The sequence below is a fragment of the Ahaetulla prasina genome, chromosome 1 (assembly GCF_028640845.1).
Source record: "Ahaetulla prasina isolate Xishuangbanna chromosome 1, ASM2864084v1, whole genome shotgun sequence".
Classification (NCBI taxonomy): Eukaryota; Metazoa; Chordata; class Lepidosauria; order Squamata; family Colubridae; genus Ahaetulla; species Ahaetulla prasina.
In genome coordinates, this window is record NC_080539.1 from 12,413,635 (window position 1) to 12,439,468 (window position 25,834).

The 25,834-nt window shown below is 39.6% G+C and overlaps 1 protein-coding gene across 13 annotated transcripts in view; it reads right to left on the bottom strand.

The window, feature by feature from the left end:
• The window catches only part of MSI2 (musashi RNA binding protein 2), a 689,043-nt gene that overhangs the window by 66,479 nt on the left and 596,730 nt on the right, over positions 1 to 25,834 (bottom strand). For 7 of the 13 annotated variants that reach the window (XM_058164224.1, XM_058164222.1, XM_058164220.1 and 4 more), the window contains exons 10-11: positions 24,457 to 24,531; positions 9,912 to 9,950 (exon numbers count right to left, since the gene is read on the bottom strand). In XM_058164224.1, coding sequence (XP_058020207.1) covers positions 9,912 to 9,950; positions 24,457 to 24,531 — 114 coding nt within the window. The remainder of the gene's footprint in view (positions 1 to 9,911; positions 9,951 to 24,456; positions 24,532 to 25,834) is intronic. The other 6 variants (XM_058164225.1, XM_058164223.1, XM_058164221.1 and 3 more) reach the window with 1 other exon arrangement.

The window sequence follows — 25,834 nt, forward strand, 5'->3', positions numbered from 1 at the left end:
AAACATCGAAGATCATTGTTTCTGTCCTAATCACACACAGAAAGAAGGAGCAATATCGGGCCAAGTTTTATTTGCAGAGATTAAGGTGATAACTTCCCAACGAATGTTATCTGAGATGCTTTTACCTAGCATGACTTATTCCTACTGTCAACATTTGGCTGGGAAGAGATGGATCAGACTGTTAGAGTCCTCTTTGGCATGTTCTTTTTGCTGCTAGAAAATGGACTACCGGTTCTCTTCTATGTATTTTGAGCATTTCCACATTTACTTCTAGCAGTTTCAAGAAGGCGCCGCGCCCATTCAGCTGACCCTGAGGACACAGACAAACTTTCAGGTGGCCACAATGGCCCACTAAAAGGATGCAAATGAGCAGCTGCCTGCAAGGAAAATAAATCCTTCCCTTCCCCACCATCCAGTCAGAGCTGAAGAAGCTTCTTGGATGAGAAGCAAAAGGTCTTCAAGGAAAAAAACAGAAAGTCCAGTTGCCTCTTGAAAAAAGCACCTTTGGGATCTGGATGACTGAGAATCTCCATAGACGCTTCTAGCTTGGCTTTTCAAAAGGTGAGAGCTATAATCAAAATATGCCACAGTTCAGAATGTTTGCTGTGGCGATTGAACATTTAAAAACGGCATTAGGATACCAACTTAATCACTGCATTAGCCAATTGTTGAAACACTCCTACTCCATCAACAGGTGTCCCTCAAGCTCTTTCGTGTGGCTCATACTTCTGTCTAGAAAAAAAATGAGCCAAATGCATTTAGAAGTCCTAAAGTGGATTCTGGCATTCCAATTAGTGGATATTTTACAATTAAGGTTTTGAGTGAGATCCAGCGCTGCCTGAGAAAGCCCACAGGATTTTGATCAATTTCACGCTGCCTTTATGTATCAGCAAAAGCTAAAGCCCACACTGAGAGTTCAATTTTTCACAGATATTTTGTCCCTTGTTTCTTGCATCAATAAATAGGCTTTCTAACTACTCAAGCTGCTGCAACGAGAAGTCTACATTTAGTTTTGACAATAATGCCCTAAGTCCCAATTTAGTGAGCAGATTTCTATGAACTTGTGCTTTCTCCAAAGTACTAACAAGAAGTTTGAAAGGAGGAGTAAGAGAGTGGAGAAGTGGAGTTGTTTAGTTAACATCTGTTTAGATTAATTCAGTTCTGTGACATTATATAGATATCATTTACCTTCTACTGAACTTAAATGAGTCTTTCATCTGAGCTAGCCAGTTCCATCCTCTACTTGAGCTATTTGATCTTTTAACTACTCTTGAAGGGGACCGAATTTGTGAACTGCTATGCACAAAACTGCTCCAAGTGAAGATCTTCAACTAAATGAAGTCTGGCTTGATTTTTCAGTCAAAAGGTCAATTTAAATTAGTTTTTTTTGTGAACAAATCCTATCTAGATGAGTTGGGGCTTTGGATATCCCATTTTCTTTTGGATTTTATCTTGAATTATCAATCTTTTACTAATTGGTATCAGTCAAATTGATTGGATTTTAAATCTTTAAAATTTCAGTACAAGCATGACTGGGTTACAACTATTCTCTTTTAAATTTGACTGATTTCACTGTTGGAATACATAAAATTATTTCACACAGCATAACTATGGTCACACAATATGAAGTTCCCTAGCCCCATACTGCCTGTCTTTTTGGTTCTTGGTCTTTATTTAATCTTTAATCTTTAACCCTAACTCTAACCATTCTATATTATCTTCTTTATCCTTTTACCATTTTGTAAGCTGCCCAGAGTCACTACAATGGTGAGATGGGCAGTGCATAAATTTAATATATAAAATAAAAATAACTTATTTCTTTAAACCAGCAATGCTCAAGCTTCTTTATGCTGAGAGTCATAGTCCTTCAGAAGTACTGTCATAGATAAAAGGCCATTCTGACTTCTTCCTGGAGATCTTTTTCTCCTTCTTTCTTTTCTTACCCATGCCAGAAGAAAAAAAGAGCCACTTTTGACGAGATCCTAAATCTACTCCTTTCAAAAACCTCTTAAATTAGACTGAAGGCTGTATGTGATCTGATGGCAATAGATTGCTTATCCAACATTAAACATGACTAGTATCAAGGGTTTTTTTTCTGGATTAAATATGATTTTGTTATGAGATAGGGATGTTAAACCAAGGAGTCAAGATGTTGTAGGTTATAGTTTAAATTGAAATTAATTTTATGTCTTTGTTTTTAAAGTTACCACCTTTCAGCAATTTGCAAAGAAAAATATCAATACTAAGCTGCAAAAATAAAAAGCAACGGTATCGTGTGCTAAAACTGAGCACATAAGCCATTCAATGGCATTGTCTTAACTAATTAAAAAAGCTCATTGGAAGAGCCCCACTTTAACTTGCTTCTGAAGATCTAACAAGATCAAAGCAAACACAATCTCTGGTGGTAAACTATTGTATAACAACATTACGGAGAAGCAGTTCCTCTTAAACTCAGCATTTATAATGTCCTGGTAACAGGGGATTACCATCCGTTTTTCCCTCCTGAATTTATTTGCATCAGATAGTTGATTCTGGTTCAAAGAAGCAGTCCTCCAGGTACCTCAGCACTAAACTACGGTGGGTTTTATTAGGTTAAAAGCATCGGTTTAAATTATACCCGTAAACTTATTAGCAGCCAATGAATTAATTCACTACAGAAAATTAATATGTGAATGGCATCTAGTGCTAATTAGCATACAAGATGCTGCATTGTATGCCAACTATAGTTTCTGAATGGACTTTTAAGGCAGGGGTCTCCAACCTTGGCAACTTTAAGCCTGGAGGACTTCAATTCCCAGAATTCCCCAGCCAGCAAAGCGGGCTGGGGAATTCTGGGAGTTAAAGTCCTCCAGGCTTAAAGTTGCCAAGGTTGGAGACCCCTGTTCTAAGGCACCTTCTCCCCCACATTTTCCTGCCTTCCTAAGCACAACCTTATGAGGCACCACCACCAAGAGATATTCTTGTCTCCCAGTCAGCAAACACAGGAAATGTCCATGGTGTTGTATTATTATGAATCATTTACTTTTTAAAAAAAACAAACAAACAAACCCTTGTGTATTGATTTACAATGCTTGGGTAAACACAAAATACCTTGCTGGCTTTTCTCTCTCTCTCTCCCAAAACGGTAATTTGCACAGCTCCAAGGCAGTTATAACTTCCCTGGATGTTATATTAAAACTGCCACTTTGAGAGTTGAAATGAAGAGCCATGTCAGAGCTTAGTGATATATATGTACTTCCAACAGAAGTGACCTACAGCCGAACAAGGTATTACATGGGCTGCGATTGCGGCTTTAATACATGGAGCCCAAGCCTCTTCCATCCTAACTATCACTTAATGAAACGGGTAACTGTTCCCAGGCTCCAGAAAGAAAACTTCGGATCAATTCTAACCGTCGTCTGTCCTGTCATGTCCGGTCCCTCCCTACCCCCTCGGTTCAAATTGCTGAAAGAAGAATTACTATGGAAGAATATATCACTTCCTCCTCCGATGGTATATTCTCATTTTTCCAGTTCTGTGCATACGATATTCTTGCGGCTGCTATTACGTGTAAAATTAGATACCTTATTTCTTTACTATATTTCCTATTGAGTATTCCCAGCAAAAAGGTCTCTGGTTTCCAGTCTATGTCTTGGTCAGTTATTTCTTCCAGCCGTTTTCTGATTTTGGCCCAAACTTTTTTTTGCAGATGGACATGTCCACCATAAATGGTAATACGTTCCATATACTTTTTTGCACTTCCAGCATATTGGGGAGCTGTTCGGGTGCATCTTAGCAGGAGGAAGTGATAAGGAAAATTCTGGACTGTGCTGAGATGGATAAATTAACAAAGGAGATAAAAGAAAAGGAAGATACGGAATATTATATAGTATGGAATAAATTGTATAAATTGGATAGAAATTAGAAATGGCAAATGACGAAAAAAGGGAAAAGGTCACATACACCCCCCCAAAAAAAGGGTAGTGCATGAAAGAAAATGAATTGTTATAATGATAGGTATGATGGACTATATATAGAAATAAGAGATAATGGGACAAAAAAAATAAGTATAATTAAAGGAAACGAGGAGAAAAATGTAAACAATAGAGGAATACCAAAACAAAGCTGATGTAAAGAAGGAGTATATGTTTTATGTTAGTGTTTGTTATGTCTTGTTGTTTTGTTTTGTTTTTGTAAAAAAATAAAAAGTATTTACTATGAAAGAATATGAAAATGTACAGGAACATATGAATGAAGTGTTCCTTGCGGGACACCGCTGGCTCTAGAGAATGTTTATACGACCTTCATTCTAGCAGCCAGCAGTAGCCGTATAGCATCTCGATTTTCAAAGCTCATTAGTTAAGTAAGAAACCCAGTCCTGCCTTCCTTACCTAACCACAAATCCAGCAGGGCTTCGTATCTAGTTGTCTGTTTAATCCCATTCTGCAATGCAAATTTAACCCCGGGCACTTGTTTTGTGAAAACAGGAGCTGTCTTTTAAAAACCCTTGCCTCTGACCAGGGGTGAAATGTAAAATTTGTTACTACCGGTTCTGTGGGTGTGGCTTGGGAGGGGTAATGTGACTGGGTGGGCATGGCCAACTTTTTTTTTTTACTTTTAAAAGCATTTTTTCTACAGCCTCTTCAGCCAAAGAGCTTGTACAAAAAATGCTTTTAAAAGGTTCTGACGATCCCAGCTGAGCTGCATGATCATCAGAGGCTTTTCTTTTACTTTTAAAAGCATTTTTTTGCCCAAAGAAAAAATGCTTTTAAAAATAAAAAAAACACCCTCTGATGATCATGTGGCTCAGCTGGGCATGTGGGGGGAATGGGGGCAGGACAGGGATTTTTGCTACCAGTTCTCCGAACCACCCGCCGCCGATGATCTGGTCCGAACCCGGAGCATTTCACCCCTACCTCTGACCTTTGAAAGTGTAACTAACCTGACTTAGAAAATAAAATTTGAATTAAAATGATCAATTGTTGACATGGTATGTCAACAATTAACAGGGAGAATTCAAGAGAGGCGCTTTTATCAGGCTTCAAATGCATCACTTCAGTCCATTGTCTAGAAACCAGGAGCAAGAATACACAATGGCGTCATCTGGAAGTTTCAAAGTGCCAAAGTGGCCTTGTTTGCAGTCAGAATCCCAGAGAAAATTAAAAGATCTTGAAGAAAGGATCCTCATAACCCTGACCTTAATAGGTAATGGAGTCCAAACTATACTCAAACCCAGCAATTTCCTGTGAGTCAAGAAGTCATATATTATTCTGTAATTATTATGATCATTTGTTTTAAAAAAATATCATTCATGTAACTTTCAACTTCTCCACTGTAAAAACATATGGACTACAAATCTTGATCAAGGCAAATCAATAGATCCAATCTACATAGACTTCTGCAAAGCTTTTGACTCAGTAGTACACGATAAACTTCTCCTAAAACTATTATCCTACGGCATCTCAGGACCCCTCCACAAATGGATATCTGCTTTTCTGTCTAACAGACAACAAGTGGTCAAAATTGGCAATGCTTTATCAAATCCTGTTCCTGTCAAGAGTGGCGTTCCTCAAGGCAGCATCCTTGGACCAACCCTCTTTATACTATACATTAATGATCTTTGTGACCATATCTCAAGTAATTGTGTTCTCTTTGCTGACGATGTCAAACTATTTAACACGACAGACAATACTTCTATCATTCAAAACGACCTTGATCATTTAACCGCTTGGTCTAAAAATTGGCAGCTCCAAATTTCAACCAGCAAATGCTCAGTCTTACATATAGGAAAAAAGAACCCAAACACTAAGTACTCGCTTGATGGACTTTACCTTATAGACGACCCCCATCCCGTTAAAGACCTTGGAGTTTTCATGTCAAATGATCTAAGTGCCAAAGCCCACTGCAACTACATAGCAAAAAAAGCGCTAAGAGTTGTAAACCTAATCTTGTGTAGCTTCTTTTCCAAAAACACCACACTACTAACCAGAGCATGTAAAACATTTGCTAGACCAATTCTAGAATACAACTCGCCTGTTTGGAACCCTCACCACATCTCTGACATCAATACAATTGAACGTGTCCAGAAATACTTTACAAGAAGAGTTCTCCATTCCTCTGAAAACAATAAAATACCTTATCCCACCAGACTTGAAATCCTTAGGCTTAGAAAACTTGGAACTCTGTCGCCTTCGACAAGACCTAAGTTTAACTCACAGAATCATCTATTGTAATGTCCTTCCTGTCAAAGACTACTTCAGCTTTAATTGCAATAATACTAGAGCAACTAATAGATTTAAACTTAATGTCAACTGCTTTAATCTAGATTGCAGAAAATATGACTTCTGTAACAGAATCATCAGTGCTTGGAATACTTTACCTGACTCTGTGGTCTCTTCTCATAATCCTAAAAGCTTTAACCAAAAACTTTCTACTATTGACCTCACCCCATTCCTAAGAGGACCATAAGGGGCGTGCATAAGCGTACAAATGTGCCTACCGTTCCTGTCCTATTGTTTTTCTTTTCTTCTTCCTATATATATATATATATATGCTTATACCTCCTATATTTACTCATATATGTGTTTATATACTATATAATCTTTTTGTATGATACCTACATATATTATTGTGACAAAATAAATAAAATAAAATAAAATAAATAAAATAAAATCTGCCGGTAACACAAACTGAAAGTTAATTGTGTTGGTGGAGTGGGGTTTGTGTGTGTGTGTGTGTGTTTGTGTGTGTGTGTGTGTGTGTGTGCAACATTTATGTAACATATTTCCTAAACTGTCTTGTAAAGCTTGGAGAATTGCATGCCAGGCAGGTACAGTTCCTAAATATTTTTCATACAGTTCCTAAATATTATTTGTACCATATGACTATTATTAAGTGTTGTATCTTAGAATTGTTGCTGATCTTTTCTTTTATGTACACTGAGAGCAAATGCACCAAGACAAATTCCTTGTGTGTCCAATCACATTTGGCCAATAAAAAATTCTATTCTATTCTGTTCTGTTCTGTTCTGTTCTGTTCTGTTCTATTCCATTCCATTCCATTCCATTCCTTTCCACTCTACTCTATTCTACTGTGTTCTATTCTGTTCTGTTCTGTTCTAATCTACTCTATTCTACTCTACTCTATTCTACTCTACTCTACTGTGTTCCATTCCATTCCATTCCATTCTATTCATGAATGGTTGTAGTTTGAAGATATTTTCCTTTCCAGAAAAAAATGTGCCATTGCATATTACTGAAATTTGTAAAAGGCACTCTTGGTTATTTTCTTGACCTGAGCACTTTCTTGACCTTGGTTATTTTCTTGACCTGAGCAAGATGGAATCCCAAAGCACTTGGAGATAAACCTGAATCTTCAGAAAGGCAAACCTGTCTAACCAAGGAACACAAATAAAATCAGTGTATCATTGATCATAATTTATGATGAACCAATTCCATACATTTCATCAGTGATTTAAGGCAATTATTTAGAACCCCTCCTTCTTCATACTAAGACACGTTGAAAAGAAAAGGCAGAGCTTGATAGGACTAAAGCTGGCCTTCTTTAGGTATGTTGGCTTACAGATCTCGTTGGGTAGAAATTTTGGAAATTGCAGTCCAACACATCTCAGTGGCACTGACTGGCAAAGGCTGTTTAATGCAAATGTTGTAACTATCATTAGAATCAAGATGGAAATTCTGGTTGTGTTCTGTACATTGCAGGAAAACCCTACTTATCTTGGTTTCACTGTGGCCAACAGCAAAACTGAACACTACACTACAGCAGTGGTGAAATCCAATTTTTTTTACTACCGGTTCTGTGGGCATGGCTTGGTGGGCGTGGCAGGCAAGGCAGGGGAAGGATATTGCAAAATCTCCATTCCCATCCCACTCTGGGGCCAGCCAGAGGTGGTATTTGCTGGTTTTCTGAACTACTCAAAATTTCCGCTACCGGTTCTCCAGAACCTGTCAGAACCTGCTGGATTTCACCCCTGCACTATAGGTAATCCTCGAGTTACGACTATTTGGTCAATGATCCTTCAAAGTTATGGCAGCATTGAAGAGATGGTACTTAAGTTTGGTCCCCTAAGTGACAGCCGTTGCACTACACCCATGGTCACATGATCAAAAATTCAAGGGCGCTTGCAGCCTGCCCACACTTAATGGCTGAAGGAGCTCTTCAACCTCCCATCTGCCTATCTCTCTCTCCCCATCTCTGCCCTTTTGGCAACCCTGCATAGCGGCACTCCTTGGAGGCAGTGGGATTAAAATAGAGGCTCAAGGCTTTTCGCAATGCCCATCGGCTGCCACCACACCTAGTCCTCTTCTTCAGCCTTTGTGCCACCGCTGCCTCAAGCCCTGTACTCCAGCCACCCCTGCCCTTTGCGTTCCGCTCCTGTCATTCTGCCAGCCTTGTGTTGTGTCTCGTCCGATCTCACCACAGCCGGGGCCTTCTTATCTGCTTCCGAACACGGAGGAATGTCCTAGTATGCCTCCCGGCCCCAGCCCTGGCTCCATGCCCAGACAGGCTGAAGAGGAGGAAGTATCTCCAGCCCCCAGCTCTGGCTCCATGCCCAGGCAAGCGGAGCAACTAGACCCCTCCCCCTCCTCCACAGCATGTGAGCCTGAGGGAGGTCAATTGCCAACAGCTGCAGACTGGTGTGACCCTCGCGTCAGAAGACTTGATAGACGGAGGCAACAGAAGGAAGGGAGGGGCAGGCCTGGATAAGTGCTGAGTCATGGAGCCACATCCCATGGCCTATATAAAGGACCTGCTTTCTGGCATTCTCTGAGTCAGGCAAAGTCTAAACATATCTTGCTGAAGTCACTTTCTGGTCTCCTGCCTGCCCTGAGGACTTTGCTAGGACTTTGGCAGAGCTGCAGAGGCACGCCTGATTCGGATTTCCCTGACCCGGCCATCAGCAGAGGAGTGGGACACGACACCTTGTGCTCTACTGGCCAACTATAGTTGCTGTCCCCACCTTATTCCTCTTACTGCTGATGAGGCATGCCCAGCCTGCCCCTAAACGAGGCAGCTGCTGGCTGTACCAGGCTATTCTCACAATGCTTTGGAAGGCTTTTGAGGCCTTTTAAAACCTTATGAGAAAGCTACCCACACCATGCTCCAAATCACATGGGCTGATGTCTCGCAAGGACCTGCACTATTTGGAGAGCAACATCAGGAAGAAAGGTGGACTTGGCCAGCAGATGGCATCAGTAACGGGAGGAAGACGGCAAAGATCAGCTGGAGGCAGTCGGGTTGCAGGGTCAGTGAGCATAAGGTAGCAAGGCCAGCAGAGATGATGGAGTGCAAGGTGACAAAAAGGGCAGAGATATAATGTAGGGGAAGATAGATGGGTGTGGGGAAGAGGACGCCTTACCTTACCAATGTTCTGGGCTGACGGAGGGGCCAAATTGGGAGTGGCTTGGATGGAAGTGATCCCTGCCCAACAACTGGTGGGATTCAGTTAAAGGACAGCAACAGGGAGAGCTGGAACTGCCATTGCTAAACAATGCGGTCATGTGACGTCACATTTTATAGCTGCGTTGCTGGTAAATTGTGCTCCCAATTACCACTGTAACTTGAGAACTGCCTGTATATGTTATTAGTACATCCTTTTGCAACACATAGCTTATGTATTTGCTCAGTTCCCATCGAAACAAATATACACAAACAAGAGGGATGTTGAGAACATTGCTACATTAGTACCCTCCAGATGTGTTGGTCTCCAGTTGTGCTGATCAACAACTCCCCAAATTCCCCTATTCCTGAGAATTGTAATCCAACACATCTGGAGAGCAGGAAGCTGGAAAGAATGTTCTACAGAAATTATTAAAAGCACTACAAGAGGTATCCAGAGTTGCATCAAGAAAGAATAGAATTCTACTAAAAAAAAAAAGTGCAGTTTAAAAACTTAATTGTAAGAAACTTGCCTGGATAACTGGGTTTGATTGAAGATCCCACGGAAAGCACTAAAAATCCACAGAACCAGATACAGGCATTACTGGGCAGTATAAGAAGCTATAAACTGATTTATAAAAATTTAAAAAAAACATGACTTCAGTTTCATCCATTTCCTCCTTCCACTGATGTTCCCTCAAAAAAGTAGATTTACCGTGTATTTAAAACTCTAAGTAGGTGTAGATAAATAAGGATGACCCACCTTGGAAATGTCAAAAGAATTCTGCTGCATTCATTCAAAATGGATTAATCCTATATATAGGATATATATATATGTAGGTCTTTAGTTATTCGGGTTTTCTCCCGCGTAAAATTGGAAGTGTCTTGGCGACGTTTCGACGAAGTCTCATTCGTCATCTTCAGGCTTCAGCTTCGTGCTTCTGGGAGCAATGTCGCCAAGACACTTCAGCTGAAGCCTGAAGATGACGAATGAGACTTCGTCGAAACGTCGCCAAGACACTTCCAATTTTACGCGGGAGAAAACCCGAATAACCAAAGACCTACATACAAACACCCGCGAAAACCTCAGAAAACATACACACACACACACACACACACACACACACACGTATGTATTGGCCAAGAGTACTTTGACAGCAGCACGTGTTTCCTTTTGTCATTCAATTTTGCTGTAGTTCATTTGTTAAATTATTAAAATGTATTTCACCTGCTTAGGTAATTAGCATGTTAGGGGCTCAGCAGTGCAGGTAATATGAAGTCATTATTAAGAAAAAAAAATGATATTGTATTCTAGCCACAGCTGCTTAAGGCAAAGAAGAGAGATCAAAAAGATTCTGAGAGACCTGGTTTGCATCTGTATAAATTCTGGGCCCTTCCTCATTATCATTTTACCCCCATTCCCCAGTAAACAGCCCACTGGATGCCTCTTTCTTCACTTGGTGGATGAAGTTCAGGTAGGGCAGGGTAATTGTTCTGTAAGGAGGAATCTTAAAAGGATGGAGAATAAGTATAGAAGAGGCAGAATATTTAATTTTTAACTGCCTTTAGCATCGGTTGCTTTTTCTTCCTAGTAAGTAAGTGGGGTAAAACAGCTTCCAGCTTCCTTCTCTAGCACCCAAAGTCAGAGGACTAGTGATGCTTGGAATATCTCTGCCCTCACCCACCCTTGACTAATTATATCTCAGGCCCAGGCGCTACTAGGCAATGGCTGTTCTGCAGCACAGACTACGAGAGCTTTCCTCATCCTGGTGCTTTTTAAATCTGCTAGGCTACTTTCCCCAAAATTCATTCTCCCCACACATACCAGCCTAACTCATTGATTCTAATTCATTTTACTAATGTGTAAGCCATTTGGGCTCTGCCGTCAGAAATGGATTATGTGATGCTGCTTTCCACTTTTGCCTTCCTATTCCTATATTTTGCCCTCCATTGAGGACCTGTATACTGCACGAGTCAAAAAGAGGGCTGTGAAAATATTTACAGATCCCTCACATCCTGGACATAAAACTGTTTCAACTCCTACCCTCAAAACGACACTACAGAGCACCGCACATCAGAACAACTAGACACAAGGACAGTTTTTTCCCGAACGCCATCACTCTGCTAAACAAATAATTCCCTCAACATTGTCAAACTATTTACTAAATCTGCACTACTATTAATCTTCTCATTGTTCCCATCACCCATCTCCTCCCACTTATGACTGTATGACTGTAACTTTGTTGCTTGTATCCTATAATTTATACTGATATTGATTGTTTCCTGATTGCTTATTTGTAGCCTATGACTATCTTTAAGTGTTGCAAGTGTTGTACCTTGGTGAAGGTATCTTTTCTTTTATGTACGCTGAGAGCATATGCACCAAGACAAATTCCTTGTGCATCCAATCACACTTGGCCAATAAAATTCAATTCAATTCAATTCAATTCAATTCTATTCTATTCCTTGGGTATAGAACCCCTGAATTAGGGAAGGTTGCTTCAGTGAATAATGATTAAAAAAACAACAACTAAAAATGGCTGATCTTGTCCTCTTTTCAATTGGCCTGTTTCATACAAATACTTCCAAAATATATATATATAAATGTTATAAAAAAAACATTTAATGACTCCCAAGTTGGGGCTTGACTCCTAGGAATATGACTACATCCATGCATTGCAGTGTAAATAAATGACCCGCTATTGCTTAACAGTGGGATGTTATTGTTTTTTCAACTTTATAATATAGCTGTCGGCACTCTAAGCAAGTCCAATCCTGCTGAATTTTTCTCAAGATTAGATGAATCCAACTAAGTGCTACTATTGGTCATAAAAGACTGTGGAAGAGCAGTATTATATGCCAGTCTTGTGATGTTGGGGAAGTCTTTATTATCCTTTGTTACCACCACTGAGGATTTATAAATTCTTTCAGTCTCTAGAGCAGGGGTGGCAAACTATTTCATTGAGGGCCGCATCAGGGTTGTATTTGACTTTGGGGGCCAGGATGGGCATGGCCAACTCAAGGTCACTCGTGTCGGGTTAGGGTTAGGGTTGCTGGTTGATGACCAAAATAAAGAGACTTGGTTTGATCTTTAGCAGCATTTCATCATTCCCTCTTTGAATGACTACTGGAAAAAAAAGGGCTAATTCTAGCCACAAAGAAATTACTTCATGAGGAACAGAGGTGACACCATTTTGAATGCTTCAAATAAGCTTCATTAATGGTGCTCAAATGTTTGCAATTCAGAATGTTATTTTAATGGGCTATTTTAACTTTATTAAACATATTTTATGAACAAATGATATAAAAAGACTATTAGTACATTCCATGATATTGTAAGTTATTGTCATTACCAGATTATTAATACTTGGTGGTAAAATTAGAAGTAAGAATAAGCCACACAACTAATCAATTGAGGGTAAAGAATAGCTACTTTATTACCACTTTTTATTTCAGGACAATCCTTTATAATATGAGCATTTAACAATGCCTCGTTTATAGGTACAGGAAGTTTTCTATCAGGTTGCCTGGCAATTTTAAAGCAAAAAATAGTTTTTAATTTAATTTAATTTAAATAAAAATTAATAAATTTTTAAAATTAAATTACATTTATTTAATTTACATTTAAATAAGTTTGCTATCAGGTTGCCTGCAGTTTTAAACCAAATCCTTGTAAAACCTTTATTACCTCCAGTTCCTGCCGTTTAGGAGAAAAATTAACGGGACATTCTCACAAGAAAACCATTGAAAAGTAACCAGGGGCCGAAATATGACAGAGTTTTCATAATTGTTCACTTCTCTCCTGAAAGATGCTCATGAGCTCTGACACCATTAGCCAGCTGATACTCTTAGATTCTTTATCTAATATAAATGGCTAGATGGAGCACCCACTTAACAAATGGTCTTGAATACTGATCCTTTAGCATCTCTTGGGCTGTATATCTTTTCATATCAATGGCTGTGAAATCCCAACTTCAATTTTTGGCATCTCTTGGTAGGCTTGGGAAAGATCCCTGCCTGAAAACTTGGGGAGATGATTCTCTGGAAGCCATCTTTTGTATTAAGCCTTCAGTCCTGCCATGTGTACTACTGTGGGAAACTGGGGAGGTGGGGGGGGATTGTATGGAGGCAGGGTGATATATAGTCATAATAACATTCCTTTCTCAGAGTGTCAAGGACATATTGCCCTGCACCTGGAAGGATGGAACTAGGAGGCATCTCCAGTTGGGATGGTGCTTTGATTGGAACATGTGATGGACAAGAGGGTGCTGGGCAGGGATTTGGACTTTCTTTTGGGTGGGAAAAACCTGGAAGCTTTCAGATTCGGGTTTTCCCAGATGTGCCAATATGACATCTCTAATAAAATGTAGCTTTGAGGAAACTCAAGCCTCGGAGTCCTGGCCACTTTTTACAAAGGCATGACTGAAAGCATTTTAACTAACTGCATCCCTGTTTGGTTTGGTGGCAGCAGTGCCTCAGATAGAAAGTCCATATAGAGAGTGGTAAGGACAGTCGAGAAGATTATAGGAAGCTCGCTTCCCGTTATTCACGATACTGCTTATATGCGCTTTGTGCTTAGAGCTCAAATTCAAAACTCATGCAAAAGAGAAGAAAAAAAAGAAAAAGAAAAATATTCTTTTTAAAAAAGGGCAAGTTTGTGGTTTTCTTTTTTAACTGTTCGATGTTGATAGTAATATGCATACATAGGCCTTTTCTTTCCATTTGTCCCTTTCATGAATCTTGCAGTAAACCCCAATTAATCTGTTATGTGTTTTTAAGACCCAGTTGACAAAAATTAACGGGACATTCTCACAAGAAAACCATTGAAAAGTAACCAGGGGCCAAAATATGACAGAGTTTTCATAATTGTTCACTTCTCTCCTGAAAGATGCTCATGAGCTCTGACACCATTAGCCAGCTGATACTCTTAGATGCTTTATCTAATATAAATGGCTACATGGAGCACCCATAACAAATGGTCTTGAATACTGATCCTTTAGCATCTCTTGGGCTGTATATCTTTTCATGATATTGTAAGTTATTGTCATTACCAGATTATTAATACTTGGTGGTAAAATTAGAAGTAAGAATAAGCCACACAACTAATCAATTGAGGGTAAAGAATAGCTACTTTATTACCACTTTTTATTTCAGGACAATCCTTTATAATATGAGCATTTAACAATGCCTCGTTTATAGGTACAGGAAGTTTCCTATCAGGTTGCCTGGCAATTTTAAAGCAAAAAATAGTTTTTAATTTAATTTAATTTAAATAAAAAATAAATAAATTTTTAAAATTAAATTACATTTATTTAATTTACATTTAAATAAGTTTGCTATCAGGTTGCCTGCAGTTTTAAACCAACTCCTTGTAAAACCTTTATTACCTCCAGTTCCTGCCGTTTAGGAGAAAAATAATAATAATAATAATAATAATAATAATAATAATAATAATAATAATAATTATTATTATTCACTTCTCTCTGAAAGATGCTCATGAGCTCTGACACCATTAGCCAGCTGATACTCTTAGATTCTTTATCTAATATTATTATTATTATTATTATTATTATTATTAACAAATGATCTTGAATACTGATCCTTTAGCATCTCTTGGGCTGTATATCTTTTCATATCAATGGCTGTGAAATCCCAACTTTAATTTTTGGCATCTCTTGGTAGGCTTGGGAAAGATCCCTGCCTGAAAACTTGGGGAGATGATTCTCTGGAAGCCATCTTTTGTATTAAGCCTTCAGTCCTGCCATGTGTACTACTGTGGGAAACTGGGGAGGCGGGGGGGACGACGACTGTATGGAGCCAGGGTGATATATAGTCATAATAACATTCCTTTCTCAGAGTGTCAAGGACATATTGCCCTGTACCTGGAAGGATGGAACTAGGAGGCATCTCCAGTTGGGATGGTGCTTTGATTGGAACATGTGATGGACAAGAGGGTCCTGGGCAGGGATTTGGACTTTCTTTTGGGTGAGGAAAACCTGGAAGCTTTCAGATTCGAGTTTTCCCAGGTGTGCCAATATGACATCTCTAATAAAATGTAGCTTTGAGGAAACTCAAGTCTCGGAGTCCTGGCCACTTTTTACAAAAGCACGACTGAAAGCATTTTAACAAACTGCATCCCTGTTTGGTTTGGTGGCAGCAGTGCCTCAGATAGAAAGTCCATACAGAGAGTGGTAAGGACAATTGAGAAGATTATAGGAAGCTTGCTTCCTGTTATTCACGATACTGCTTATAAGCGCTTTGTGCTTAGAGCTCAAATTCAAAACTCATGCAAAAGAGAAGAAAAATAAATAAAAATAAAAATATTCTTTTTAAAAAAGGGCAAGTTTGTGGCTTTCTTTTTTAACTGTTCAATGTTGATAGTAATATGCATACATAGGCCTTTTCTTTCCATTTGTCCCTTTCATGAATATTGCAGTAAACTCCAATTAATCTGTTATGTGTTTTTAAGACCCAGTTGACAAAAATTATGTCTTGTGAAATAAGCAAATAGTCTGCAAAGTGAAATAAGAACAGAAAATAATAGATTAAATGGGGGAAAAAAGATAAATTCCAGATTTTTTTTTCTTAAAAACTATCAAACAATTGTGATTAGTTTCAGAAAGCAGAATAATAAAATCTGCGAGGGGTTGTGGAGAAAATAAGAAAAAATGGGTACAGATGGGCCTGTGTCAATTTTCACGGAAGTAAGTTCCTCAGAGAACGAGGTTTCTTCTTTAATTAAGTATATTAATTAATATTTCAGCTTTTGCTGTTAAAACATGGGAAAGAATCCTAAATGCTCCACACGAATTACATTTGTGTGTTTGCATCTGTGCCCATGTAGAAAGAGAATTCTTTTTCATGGCCACAGAATCTTAATTACCTAGATTTTGTTTTAAATAATAAAAAGGTTCCTGATGATAATATCGGTATAACAGGTGGAACAGTTACTTATGGAGGTTGTGGGTTTTCTATCTCCCAAAGTTTTAAAAAAACTTCGTCCAGCCTCTTAAAAATCACTCTTCAAGGACAGCTTAACCAGTTTCCCTGGGTACTACAGAGAGTTGAGCACTTTATAATTATTTCAACGAATTGTAACACCAATTACACCAGGTATTATTTACTTACTGTACATGTAAAAGGTAATTTCTGGAAGAAGGGTCCTTAATGCAGTTTAAATTTCAAGTTATGAAACCGTAAGTAAAAACAATCCACCACGAAGCATTAGTCAAAGCAGGCAAAACATTCGTGGATCCAACCTGGGCAACTTCAGGTGAGGAAATGTGTGTTGAGATGGAAACGCTGCTTCTTGTGTGCTTACCTCATAATGCTACTGGCTAGCATATAAAAGGCAGGGTCTGTGTTGTGACATCACAATATTCAGTTCATCATTTTAACACCACTGAGTTTTATAGCAGGGGTCTCTAACCTTGGCAACTTTAAGACTTGTGGACTTTAACTCCCAGAATTCCTCAGCCAGCAAAGCTGGCTGAGGAATTCTGGGAGTTGAAGTCCACAAGTCTTAAAGTTGCCAAGGTTGGACACCCCTGTTTTATAGGATTTGTGGGCCCTTCCCATCACAAAAATAATAGCATTAAAAATATATTATATAAATAAATAGCATATAAAATTATATTTCATGAGTTTCAATATTTGAATATTTCATGAGTTTTTATATTTTTTTGCAGAAAAACAGCGAATAGCTGTTTATAATAGAACATATGTATTGTTTTGCAATAATCCATTGTTTCCAATTAATCATGATATCTACTACATAGCTTCAAAATTTTTAAATGTTAGTATTTATTGCTATGCCTAAAATTATAAATAAAATCCTTGATTTGAGGTTCCAACTCTATGCCTATTTGCCTGTTGTTGTTTTTTTTAATGAAAAGGCTATGGAAATAAATATTTATCAAAAGGCATGAAAATAAAAAAATTCTATTTCATTTTTATTCTGATAAAAAATGGAGGGGGGGGGGATCATGGGCCCCGGGAACTGTGCCTAATGGATAAGCTAATCCTGGTGGGAAGAAGGGAGGATAGGAAATCTCGTGGTTTTGTACTTTTTAGGTCCTGAAACCTAATCTGATGATAGAAGTCTATATATCAGGTCCTTCCTGTCTTGTAGCGAGGCTTTTGAAGGACTAGAGAGCAGATGAAAAATAAGGTTTCCCCTTGAGCCAAGCTAAATCCCTATGACTACATGGATGCTGGTTCCTTAAATAGCCAAGAGCCGAACTACTCAAAATTTCTGCTACCGGTTCTTCAGAATCGGTCAGAACCTGCTGAAACCCACCTCTGCTACAAAGGGGGACATTGTCCTATGTCACCAGTAAAGGAAGCCACTCAGGGGTGAAATCTAAAAATTTTCCCTACCGGTTCTGTGGGTGTGGCTTAATTGGTGGCCGTGGCTTGGTGGTCAGGTGACCTGGTGGACATGGCCAATAATAATAAATAATAAAAATAATAAAGTATACAAAACTTGGGAGCGCACCGGTCTACTTTCTTTAAAAAGTAGAGGCATAAAAATATGAATGAATGAATGAATAAATAAATAAATAAATAAATAAATAAATAAAAATAGAGGCACCGGTCTACTAGTTGCCTTTTTTTGGGAGCGCACCGGTCTACCTTCTTTAAAAATAGAGGCACCAGTCTACTAGCTGCCTACAGCGCTGATCAGCTGTAATGTGGCCCTTTGAAGTTCCATGGCAGTCATTTAAGGCCGTTTGCAGCTATATCACCACCGAGAGCTTCAGGGACAGAGAAGAGAAACAGCGAGGATGGGCGGTGGGTGAGGGGGCAGGGATTTTTGCTACCGGTTCTCCGAACTACCCGCCCCCATCGCTACCGGATTGCGCTATCCAGTCCGAACCAGGAGCATTTCACACCTGAACCCACTTCAAAATTTGATTGGTTCCGTACCCCCAGAAAAGTCCAAGCTTGACATCAACAACTAGCTGTTGTACACAGAGTTAAACAAGCAAGGCCTGGCAAGGGAAATCATAAAAGAAACCTAAAATGACAGCAGTTTTTAAAACAAAAGAAAAGAAAAGAAAAGAAAAACAACCCACCTCCATCCCTATGTCCCAAATATTGCGAAGACACATAATGGAACAGCTGGATCATGGTATTGTTTCACCTGAGAGAAGTAAATATCACATTTCCATACAGTGCCAAGTGGCATTTTATTTGCTTACAAAGCAAATGAGCGAAAAGGGAACGATCTCTATGGAACGAAAGGAGTTAGCCAAGCCTGCCTCGATTTCAACTTCAAAACAATAGCGAAAAAGGGGCCCTTTGCAAAGGGAAGGAAATGGCAGGATGTGCCACTATTTTAATATACGGGAGGTTATTATTTCCTCGGGGAAATCTGGTTGAGCCATGCCATCCTATTTTAGCCCAGAACCATACTATATTTAGGACGTGTAACACATCTGTGCTATAATAGGAACTGACACAGGGCCTGTGCTGTAATGAAGGCTTCTGACACGCAGTAATGAGGGTTAAGGAAAGGCACATCCTAATCAATTCCGAGCTTAGGTTTATAGATAGAAAAGTCTAACCCGGCAATCATTCTTTCTGAGTAACCCCAATTTACTTCTCCTGGGCTTGGATTGAACCGAATCCAGGCTGGATTGGATTCGGACGGTTCTTCCATCATTCCTCTTTGTCCTAACATCTGTCAACTGATGGGCCTGCGGCGATCAGTTTGGAGCTGTTGGAAGGCACCCCACTGCAGCTGACCCACGACCAAGAAAAACCCTTCTCCTTGGCTTAAGAGGCTGAAGGTATCAGAAAAGCCCCGGATATGTAGAGATCTGCTTACGGACAGACCGAAAACATCTTGTGTGTTCTACTCCAGATTTGCTCCTTCTCTGCCTGCCATCTGCTTTCTTCTAGGAAAGATCAATTCGGGAGTGGGGGGCACTCTAAGGGAAAGAATGGTGATGGCTAACCTTTTTGCCTTTGCGTGCCAGGAAGGGAGGGCGGGGTGGTGTCACGTGTGTGCATACCCACACCCATAATTCTATGCGTCCCGTCCCCCGTGCATACATGCGTGCGCGATGCCCCCCCCTGCTCCTGGCACTTGATGGCCTGGTAGGCCCGTTTTTCTCTGTCACCTGGCTCCAGAGTCTTTCTAGGAGTCTGCCCCCCCCCCCCCCGTGAAAACAGCCACTCCCCCCATATTTTTTTTTGAATTTTGGAACAGTAGCTTCTCTGTTGTCATGTTGGTTTCTATTTTCTTTCACTTCTTTGTGGCCTACAAATCACAGAAAATGTCATACAGTTTGCAGCTGCACACAAGGGGTCAGGAACACAAAGGGTATTGCCTAGAACAAGGGTCTGCAAACTTGGCTCCTTTAAGACTTGTGGACTTCAACTCAGCTTTGCTGGCTGAGAAACTCTGGGATTTGAAGTCCACAAGTCTTAAAGGAGCCAAGTTTGCAGACCCCTGGCCTAGAAGAGCAGATTATGGGAAGTCTCTTGAAAGAGAGATGTGTGGTAGTACATGGGAATGATAGAGAAAACCTCTGTGTAAACAGCACCTCCCAAGGAAAAAGGATGGTGGCAGAATTTCACCTAAAACCTATTCTAGTTGTTGCTGTAATTTTACTGCTTGGAAACTTCCCTGGTATTTTGTTTGGCTGGGTTCTTTCCCCCCCTCATTATTTATTTAATCAATGTATTTATTAGCCACCCATCTTAGAAGCAACTTAGAACTAAGGAGAAATTTCCTGACAGTTAGAACAATTAATCAGTGGAACAACTTGCCTCCAGAAGTTGTGAATGCTCCAACACTGGAAGTTTTTAAGAAGATGTTGGATAACTATTTGTCTGAAGTGGTGTAGGGCTTCCTGACTAAGCAGGGGATTGGACTAGAAGACCTCCAAGGTCTCTTCCAACTCTGATATTCTATTCTATTCTATTCTATTCTATTCTATTCTATTCTATTCTATTCTATTCTATTCTATTCTATTCTACTCCACCTTGCCTACATAGGAGCAAATGGCATGCATAACCCAAGCAAAGGATTGGCCACATTAACTGACACAAAATACAAATTTCTAACTGGCCTTCATAGGATTATAGGCCAACCTTTCTTTAGTAAGTGCTTCAATTTCACAATCCATGCTCCACTGCAACCAAACCACCAGCTGAGGATTACAACCCCCATAACTACACTATGGACATGTTGATTTTATTAGTGCTTGCTCAGGGTTTCAATCTTGAAAATCAAAGTGAACCTTAGTGATATTGTTTGTGCTTCTGCTAGTGTAAGATATGCAACAGTTTTGAGAGACACTAAAATCCTGGTCTGAGACAGCTCCCATAATGCTGCTGCTTACCGATCTGACTACATTAGTTATCAGAGCCAATAAAACTTGAATGTAATACAACCGTATTGCATCTATATTTATACTTAGACGTACAAGGATTGGTTAACATCATGATGCTGTCAATCTGATCAAAATACATGTAGCCCTTGCTTAACGACCAGTCGCTTAGTGATCATTTGAAGTTATGACAGAGCTGTGCCCCCGCCCCACCAAGTCATGTGATTGCATTTTGGGCACTTGGCACAAAACACCCATTGAAGAAACCAATGATAACTGTGTTCACTTAATAACTCCTGCAAACAAGGGTAATAAAATTAAGTCTGGTTATGTTGCAACCCACTTAATGACCAGCACAATCTATGACCCTAATTCTCGGATCAATTACAGGGCTTCTTGCAGCCCATATCTTGATATCTAGGTAAAGCTGCTAGTGCCAGGCAGGGTGGATAGTTATGCATGTTTGTGTATATGTGGGAGTGTAACTTGTTAGCTTTAAACAAATACGCCCGATACACCCGAAGATAAATTTTGGCTGGCGGGTGCTGATATTCCCAAATGTCTTCAGAGAATTAGAATGAGATGAAAATATGCTCGCTGGACCAACTTGGAGTGGACTGAGAGAATGTAGCCATTCAATCCCTCCTCCCAATTTGCTAGGAAAACGTGAAAAACTTAATCTCAGTTTTGTCATGATATTGTGAGTATGCTAGAAAAGTATGACTGTGTCCAAGGCACAGCTCTTGTCCACTGTTTGATTTTTGCCCCACAGCCTGGTTCAAATGAGTATTTATTCTTAGCAAAACAAATCTGGGATTCTATCTGAGATCAAGAGAGAAGCGTCTAGGAGTTTGCAACCAAACCATATATTAATTCATTTTCTTTTAAAAACTGGACTGTTTTTAGAAGCATTCAGAGTTGAAATACATGTACTACATATGTTCAGTTTCATCCTAGTTCGCAAGGTTTGCCCCCAATGCCCAGTTCAAACTTTGTCTGGGAAGGTTAATGACTGGCAAAGCAATTTCCAAGGCAAAACAAAATTGGTTAATTTTTTCCCCAGTTAATTTACTTAGAACCTGCTCCTTATCTTTAGAATCGTCAGGCTGAAATTGTTTTTACTGACTGTGCTCCAACCTGAGTTCTGCAATCCAAGGTGGGCTAAAATATTTAAATAAACAAATAATCAGTTTAGTGTACAGCTGTGATATATAGCCCTGTCTTGGAGAGGGATATATGGTATAAATTAGACCAGCACTGGGTAGTGAAGAGGTTGAACTTAATATTCCATGCATCGGATTTACATTCCTAATAATCTTTAAGAAAAACTGGTGATGGGGAAGGCCTTTGATTGCATACATCCCATCAGTCCTACTGTAGAGAAACTAGGAGATTGGTCAGAAATAAATACGATGACTCCCTTTGAAGTAGCACCTGGACATGCTGTTTAAAAATGTGAACTATACAAATGTACTGAATCTCCAAAATGGTTTAGCAGAAGTGCAGATATGTCTCATTTCCTGTCCATGTCTAGAAATGTACACACATGAATGCTGACGTACAGACGATGCCCATTCTAAGCACCCCCTGACCAGGGGTCTCCAACATTGGCCATTTTAAGCCTGGCGGACTTCAACTCCCAGAATTCCCCAGCCAGCAAAGCTGTCCTCCAGGCTTAAAGTTGCCAAGGTTGGAGACCCCTGCTACAGAGAACAACATGATGCCCAAAAGAACAGCACCTTCTTCTCTTTTAAATCAAAGTGGGTCAGGTAACTGAAAGAAGTGTTAACTCAATATGGGACGTGAGGAAAATAAGAATTATCAACTCTTATCCCTATATTAATGGCTGGTAGGAAAGGCCAACCTATGTAGCCTCCCTGATCTGTCAACTTTCAGAACTAGCAAGCCAGAATCCCAAACGTTCAAAAGTGAGAGGGGATGAATACCTCCTTTCAGTCCACTTTTTTCAGATTAAAAAACTGTCCTCCCACTGCTGCTTGTTCGCAGACAGGTGTCTGGTCACAGATTGAGCTCTCAGTGTTTCAGCAAGCAAGGGAATGAAAGGGATAGCAATACTTAAAACATTTGTGAATTCTCTTTTGATCGGCTGAATACTTCTCAGAACCTGGCAAAAGCCTTCTCTGAAAAAGTAAACTGGAAGTCTGCGAAACATTTCTCCTCAATCTGATAGAATTCATGAAGGCCTCAACTGACAAACTGGTACATTTGTTTCTCCGTGTGGGGATTTGAGATTGCGTGACAGTATGGATAATCTTAACTCAATCTTCTCTAACCTAGCACCCTCCAAATATGTTAGAATGCAGTTCTCATAATCTCCAATGGTTGGGGAAGGCTGATGTTGATATCTTTAAAATGGCACCCCCCTGAATCCCAGTATTTTTGCCGTAAGGTTCAATATTATTTTCTGTTCATCTTTTTCTCTTTCTCTCTCATTCCCCATCATGCAGTATATGCATCAAAGTGTTTTACAATTCAAACAGCATCATAAAATAACAGCGTCCAATAATTATGTTAAACTAGAGAACTTAATTAATATTAACTGCCTACCTAAATAAAATACTTTGCAAAGGCATTTGGAAAGAGCAATTTTCAGAGCCTGCCTAACTCAAACAGGGGGAAAAAAAATTCACATCCTCTGCCTTGCCACAAGGAAAGCTTCTTGAGACAATTGCTCATAGATTTCTTAAATAACCTGAGCAAGGTGTTTCCCCCATCATGTCTTTTGTTCATAACTACGGTTTGCAAGACAAGGTGGCTTAAACTGACACCAGTGGTACACATTCATCAACTTTAATGTCTGATATGTATTCAAATTTTAAGGAATAAAATGTTGCCGCCTTTTTCCGACTGTGGCTTGCAGACAGGCACTGGGCCCTAGTAAGCAGTTAATCCACCAAGACTGAAACTGGCCTTCCCAGAATCTTAAGGTGAGATGAAAACCCAGAAGCAAGTACCACCCTTTGAACTCTTCTTGGCATCTCCTTTTTAAGCTTGAGGGGTTGCTGGTATGAAGAACTCCTTAGGGCTTTTGGTTTCAATGGTTTGCCTGTTGATAATGGCAGAGCTGGAGCAGAAGGGGATGCTTATTATTGTCAGGAGGAGATGTTTAAGAGCCAGCTAGCCTAACACTTCAAAACCTCAGGAGTTCTCCAAGTGATGAACTACCAACTGTAAACTTAGAGGGAATAGAGAGACTAAATGCAGGAGATTTGACAGCTGTACAAAACAGACTCAAAGGGAAGGAGAAATAAATAAGGGAAAAGTATTGTGTTGATGTCTGATCTCTCGCAAATATGCTGGAGAGGTTGTGCCTAATAGCATACATGGTCTCAGTGCAGGAAATATACAATGTTGACAGTGCCTGCGCTTCCCGTTGAGCCAGTGGTTGTCATTGTTGTTTAAAAAGAATGTTGTTTTCAAATAGCCAGCAGCAATTAAGAAGCAAGATATATTCTCCTCCTCCATTCTCAGTAGAAAATGGTATCGGAAAGAAAGCTTTTTGTACCTTATCTAAGAACGCATGGTGCTTATCATACAATTTTTAAAAAAATGTTTTCTTACTCATCATAGTTTTATAGGAAAGTCCTAAGCAGGGACATCCCACCTACCCCCACAAGTGTCACAACATTCAAATGAGTTTGTTCCCAAGGAAGGTGACTTCAGGACGGCCACCTTAACTTACTCTTGTCGTTATATGCATTAAAGTTTCACATACCTGGAAATTGATAACTGTAACTGGGGGCAAATCCAGGATATCCTCGGCCATAGGTTGCAACAAAATTTGGGTAACCTTGAATAGACAAGCGTTTGAGAAAGAGGAATTAATGAATTAATTTAAACCCAGATTCTTATTCCACATGCAAATAATTACACCAAAGACAGAGAAAAAAATCTGATTTTTGTGCAAAGCATTAGAAGATTTTTTTCCCCTGTGTGCATCTCACCAATGCTGATTAAATGTTAAATACAGTACAATGATCTCACAAGAAAGTCTAAACAGAGGTATCTGGTGCAAACCACAAAGATGAATGTGACATCTAGGATCCAAATATTATTGCAGATGAAACAGGGTGCTAGCACGTTTAATGCAACTTGGGTTTCATTTACCCCTGAGCACAGAAAAATAACAAGAGATCTAGAGATTAGTATCATTTCTTGATCACTTCCCCCTTTCTCTCCATCCTTGCTATTCATAATTAAAATGCACCCCAGTAACTCAAAGCCAAGGACTCTGCCTACTTTTCTCAGCTGGGAAGAGTAAATGCCAAGCACTAAAGGATAAGCACATAACACAGGTTTGCTTTGACATTTGGAGAGCTTACAACAAATGTACTTTGCTTCAGAACTATTGACAGTTGGAGATTAAGGTACTAGTGATGCTTCATCCTCAGAGTCTGAAGGACAACTGTTAACACATCCAAAAGTCAGAAGCAGCAAGATGAAGAAGCTGGGAAGACGGAGGGATTTTAATTCTGCATAGGATGCTAAGGTTCAACAAAATGATTGCAAATACTTTTCATGGAGAAGTCAACAAGATCAGTGGTTTCTCAACGTTTTCTTTTAAAAGAGAAACCAAACATTTCAATAGAAGTCTTCAAATACCCGGCCATCTTAGAGCTAATATGGGGATGGAGGAATATTGAATGGGGGGGCGGGGGGGAGAGGAGATCTGGATCTCAAAGATGCTTTTTTGTTCTCATCCATGAAGCTTCACCATCCCCCATCATAACTGATAAAGCTTCTTGGGTGAGAAGCAAAACGTTTTCTTCTTCTTCCTCATGGGAAAAAAAAACCCCAGTCTAGTTGCCTTTTGAAGGAAAAAAAAACACACCTTTGAGAGATTTGGAAATATTTCACTCTTATTTGTTTTCAACTGATTTGGAAAGCCTCAAGGGGGCACCATCCTCCAGAGAAAATTGATGGTGGAGACAGCAAATTTGTGCAAAAAGGATTCAGTTGAAAACAAATTCGTCTTGCTTTCTACAAAATTCTCTTTTGAAAAAAAAATAATGCTGTCTTGTGATTCTTTTTCTCCAGGAAGATATATATGTGGTGGGAATGTGGCATTTGCTCAGACAATTTGAACTCCCTGT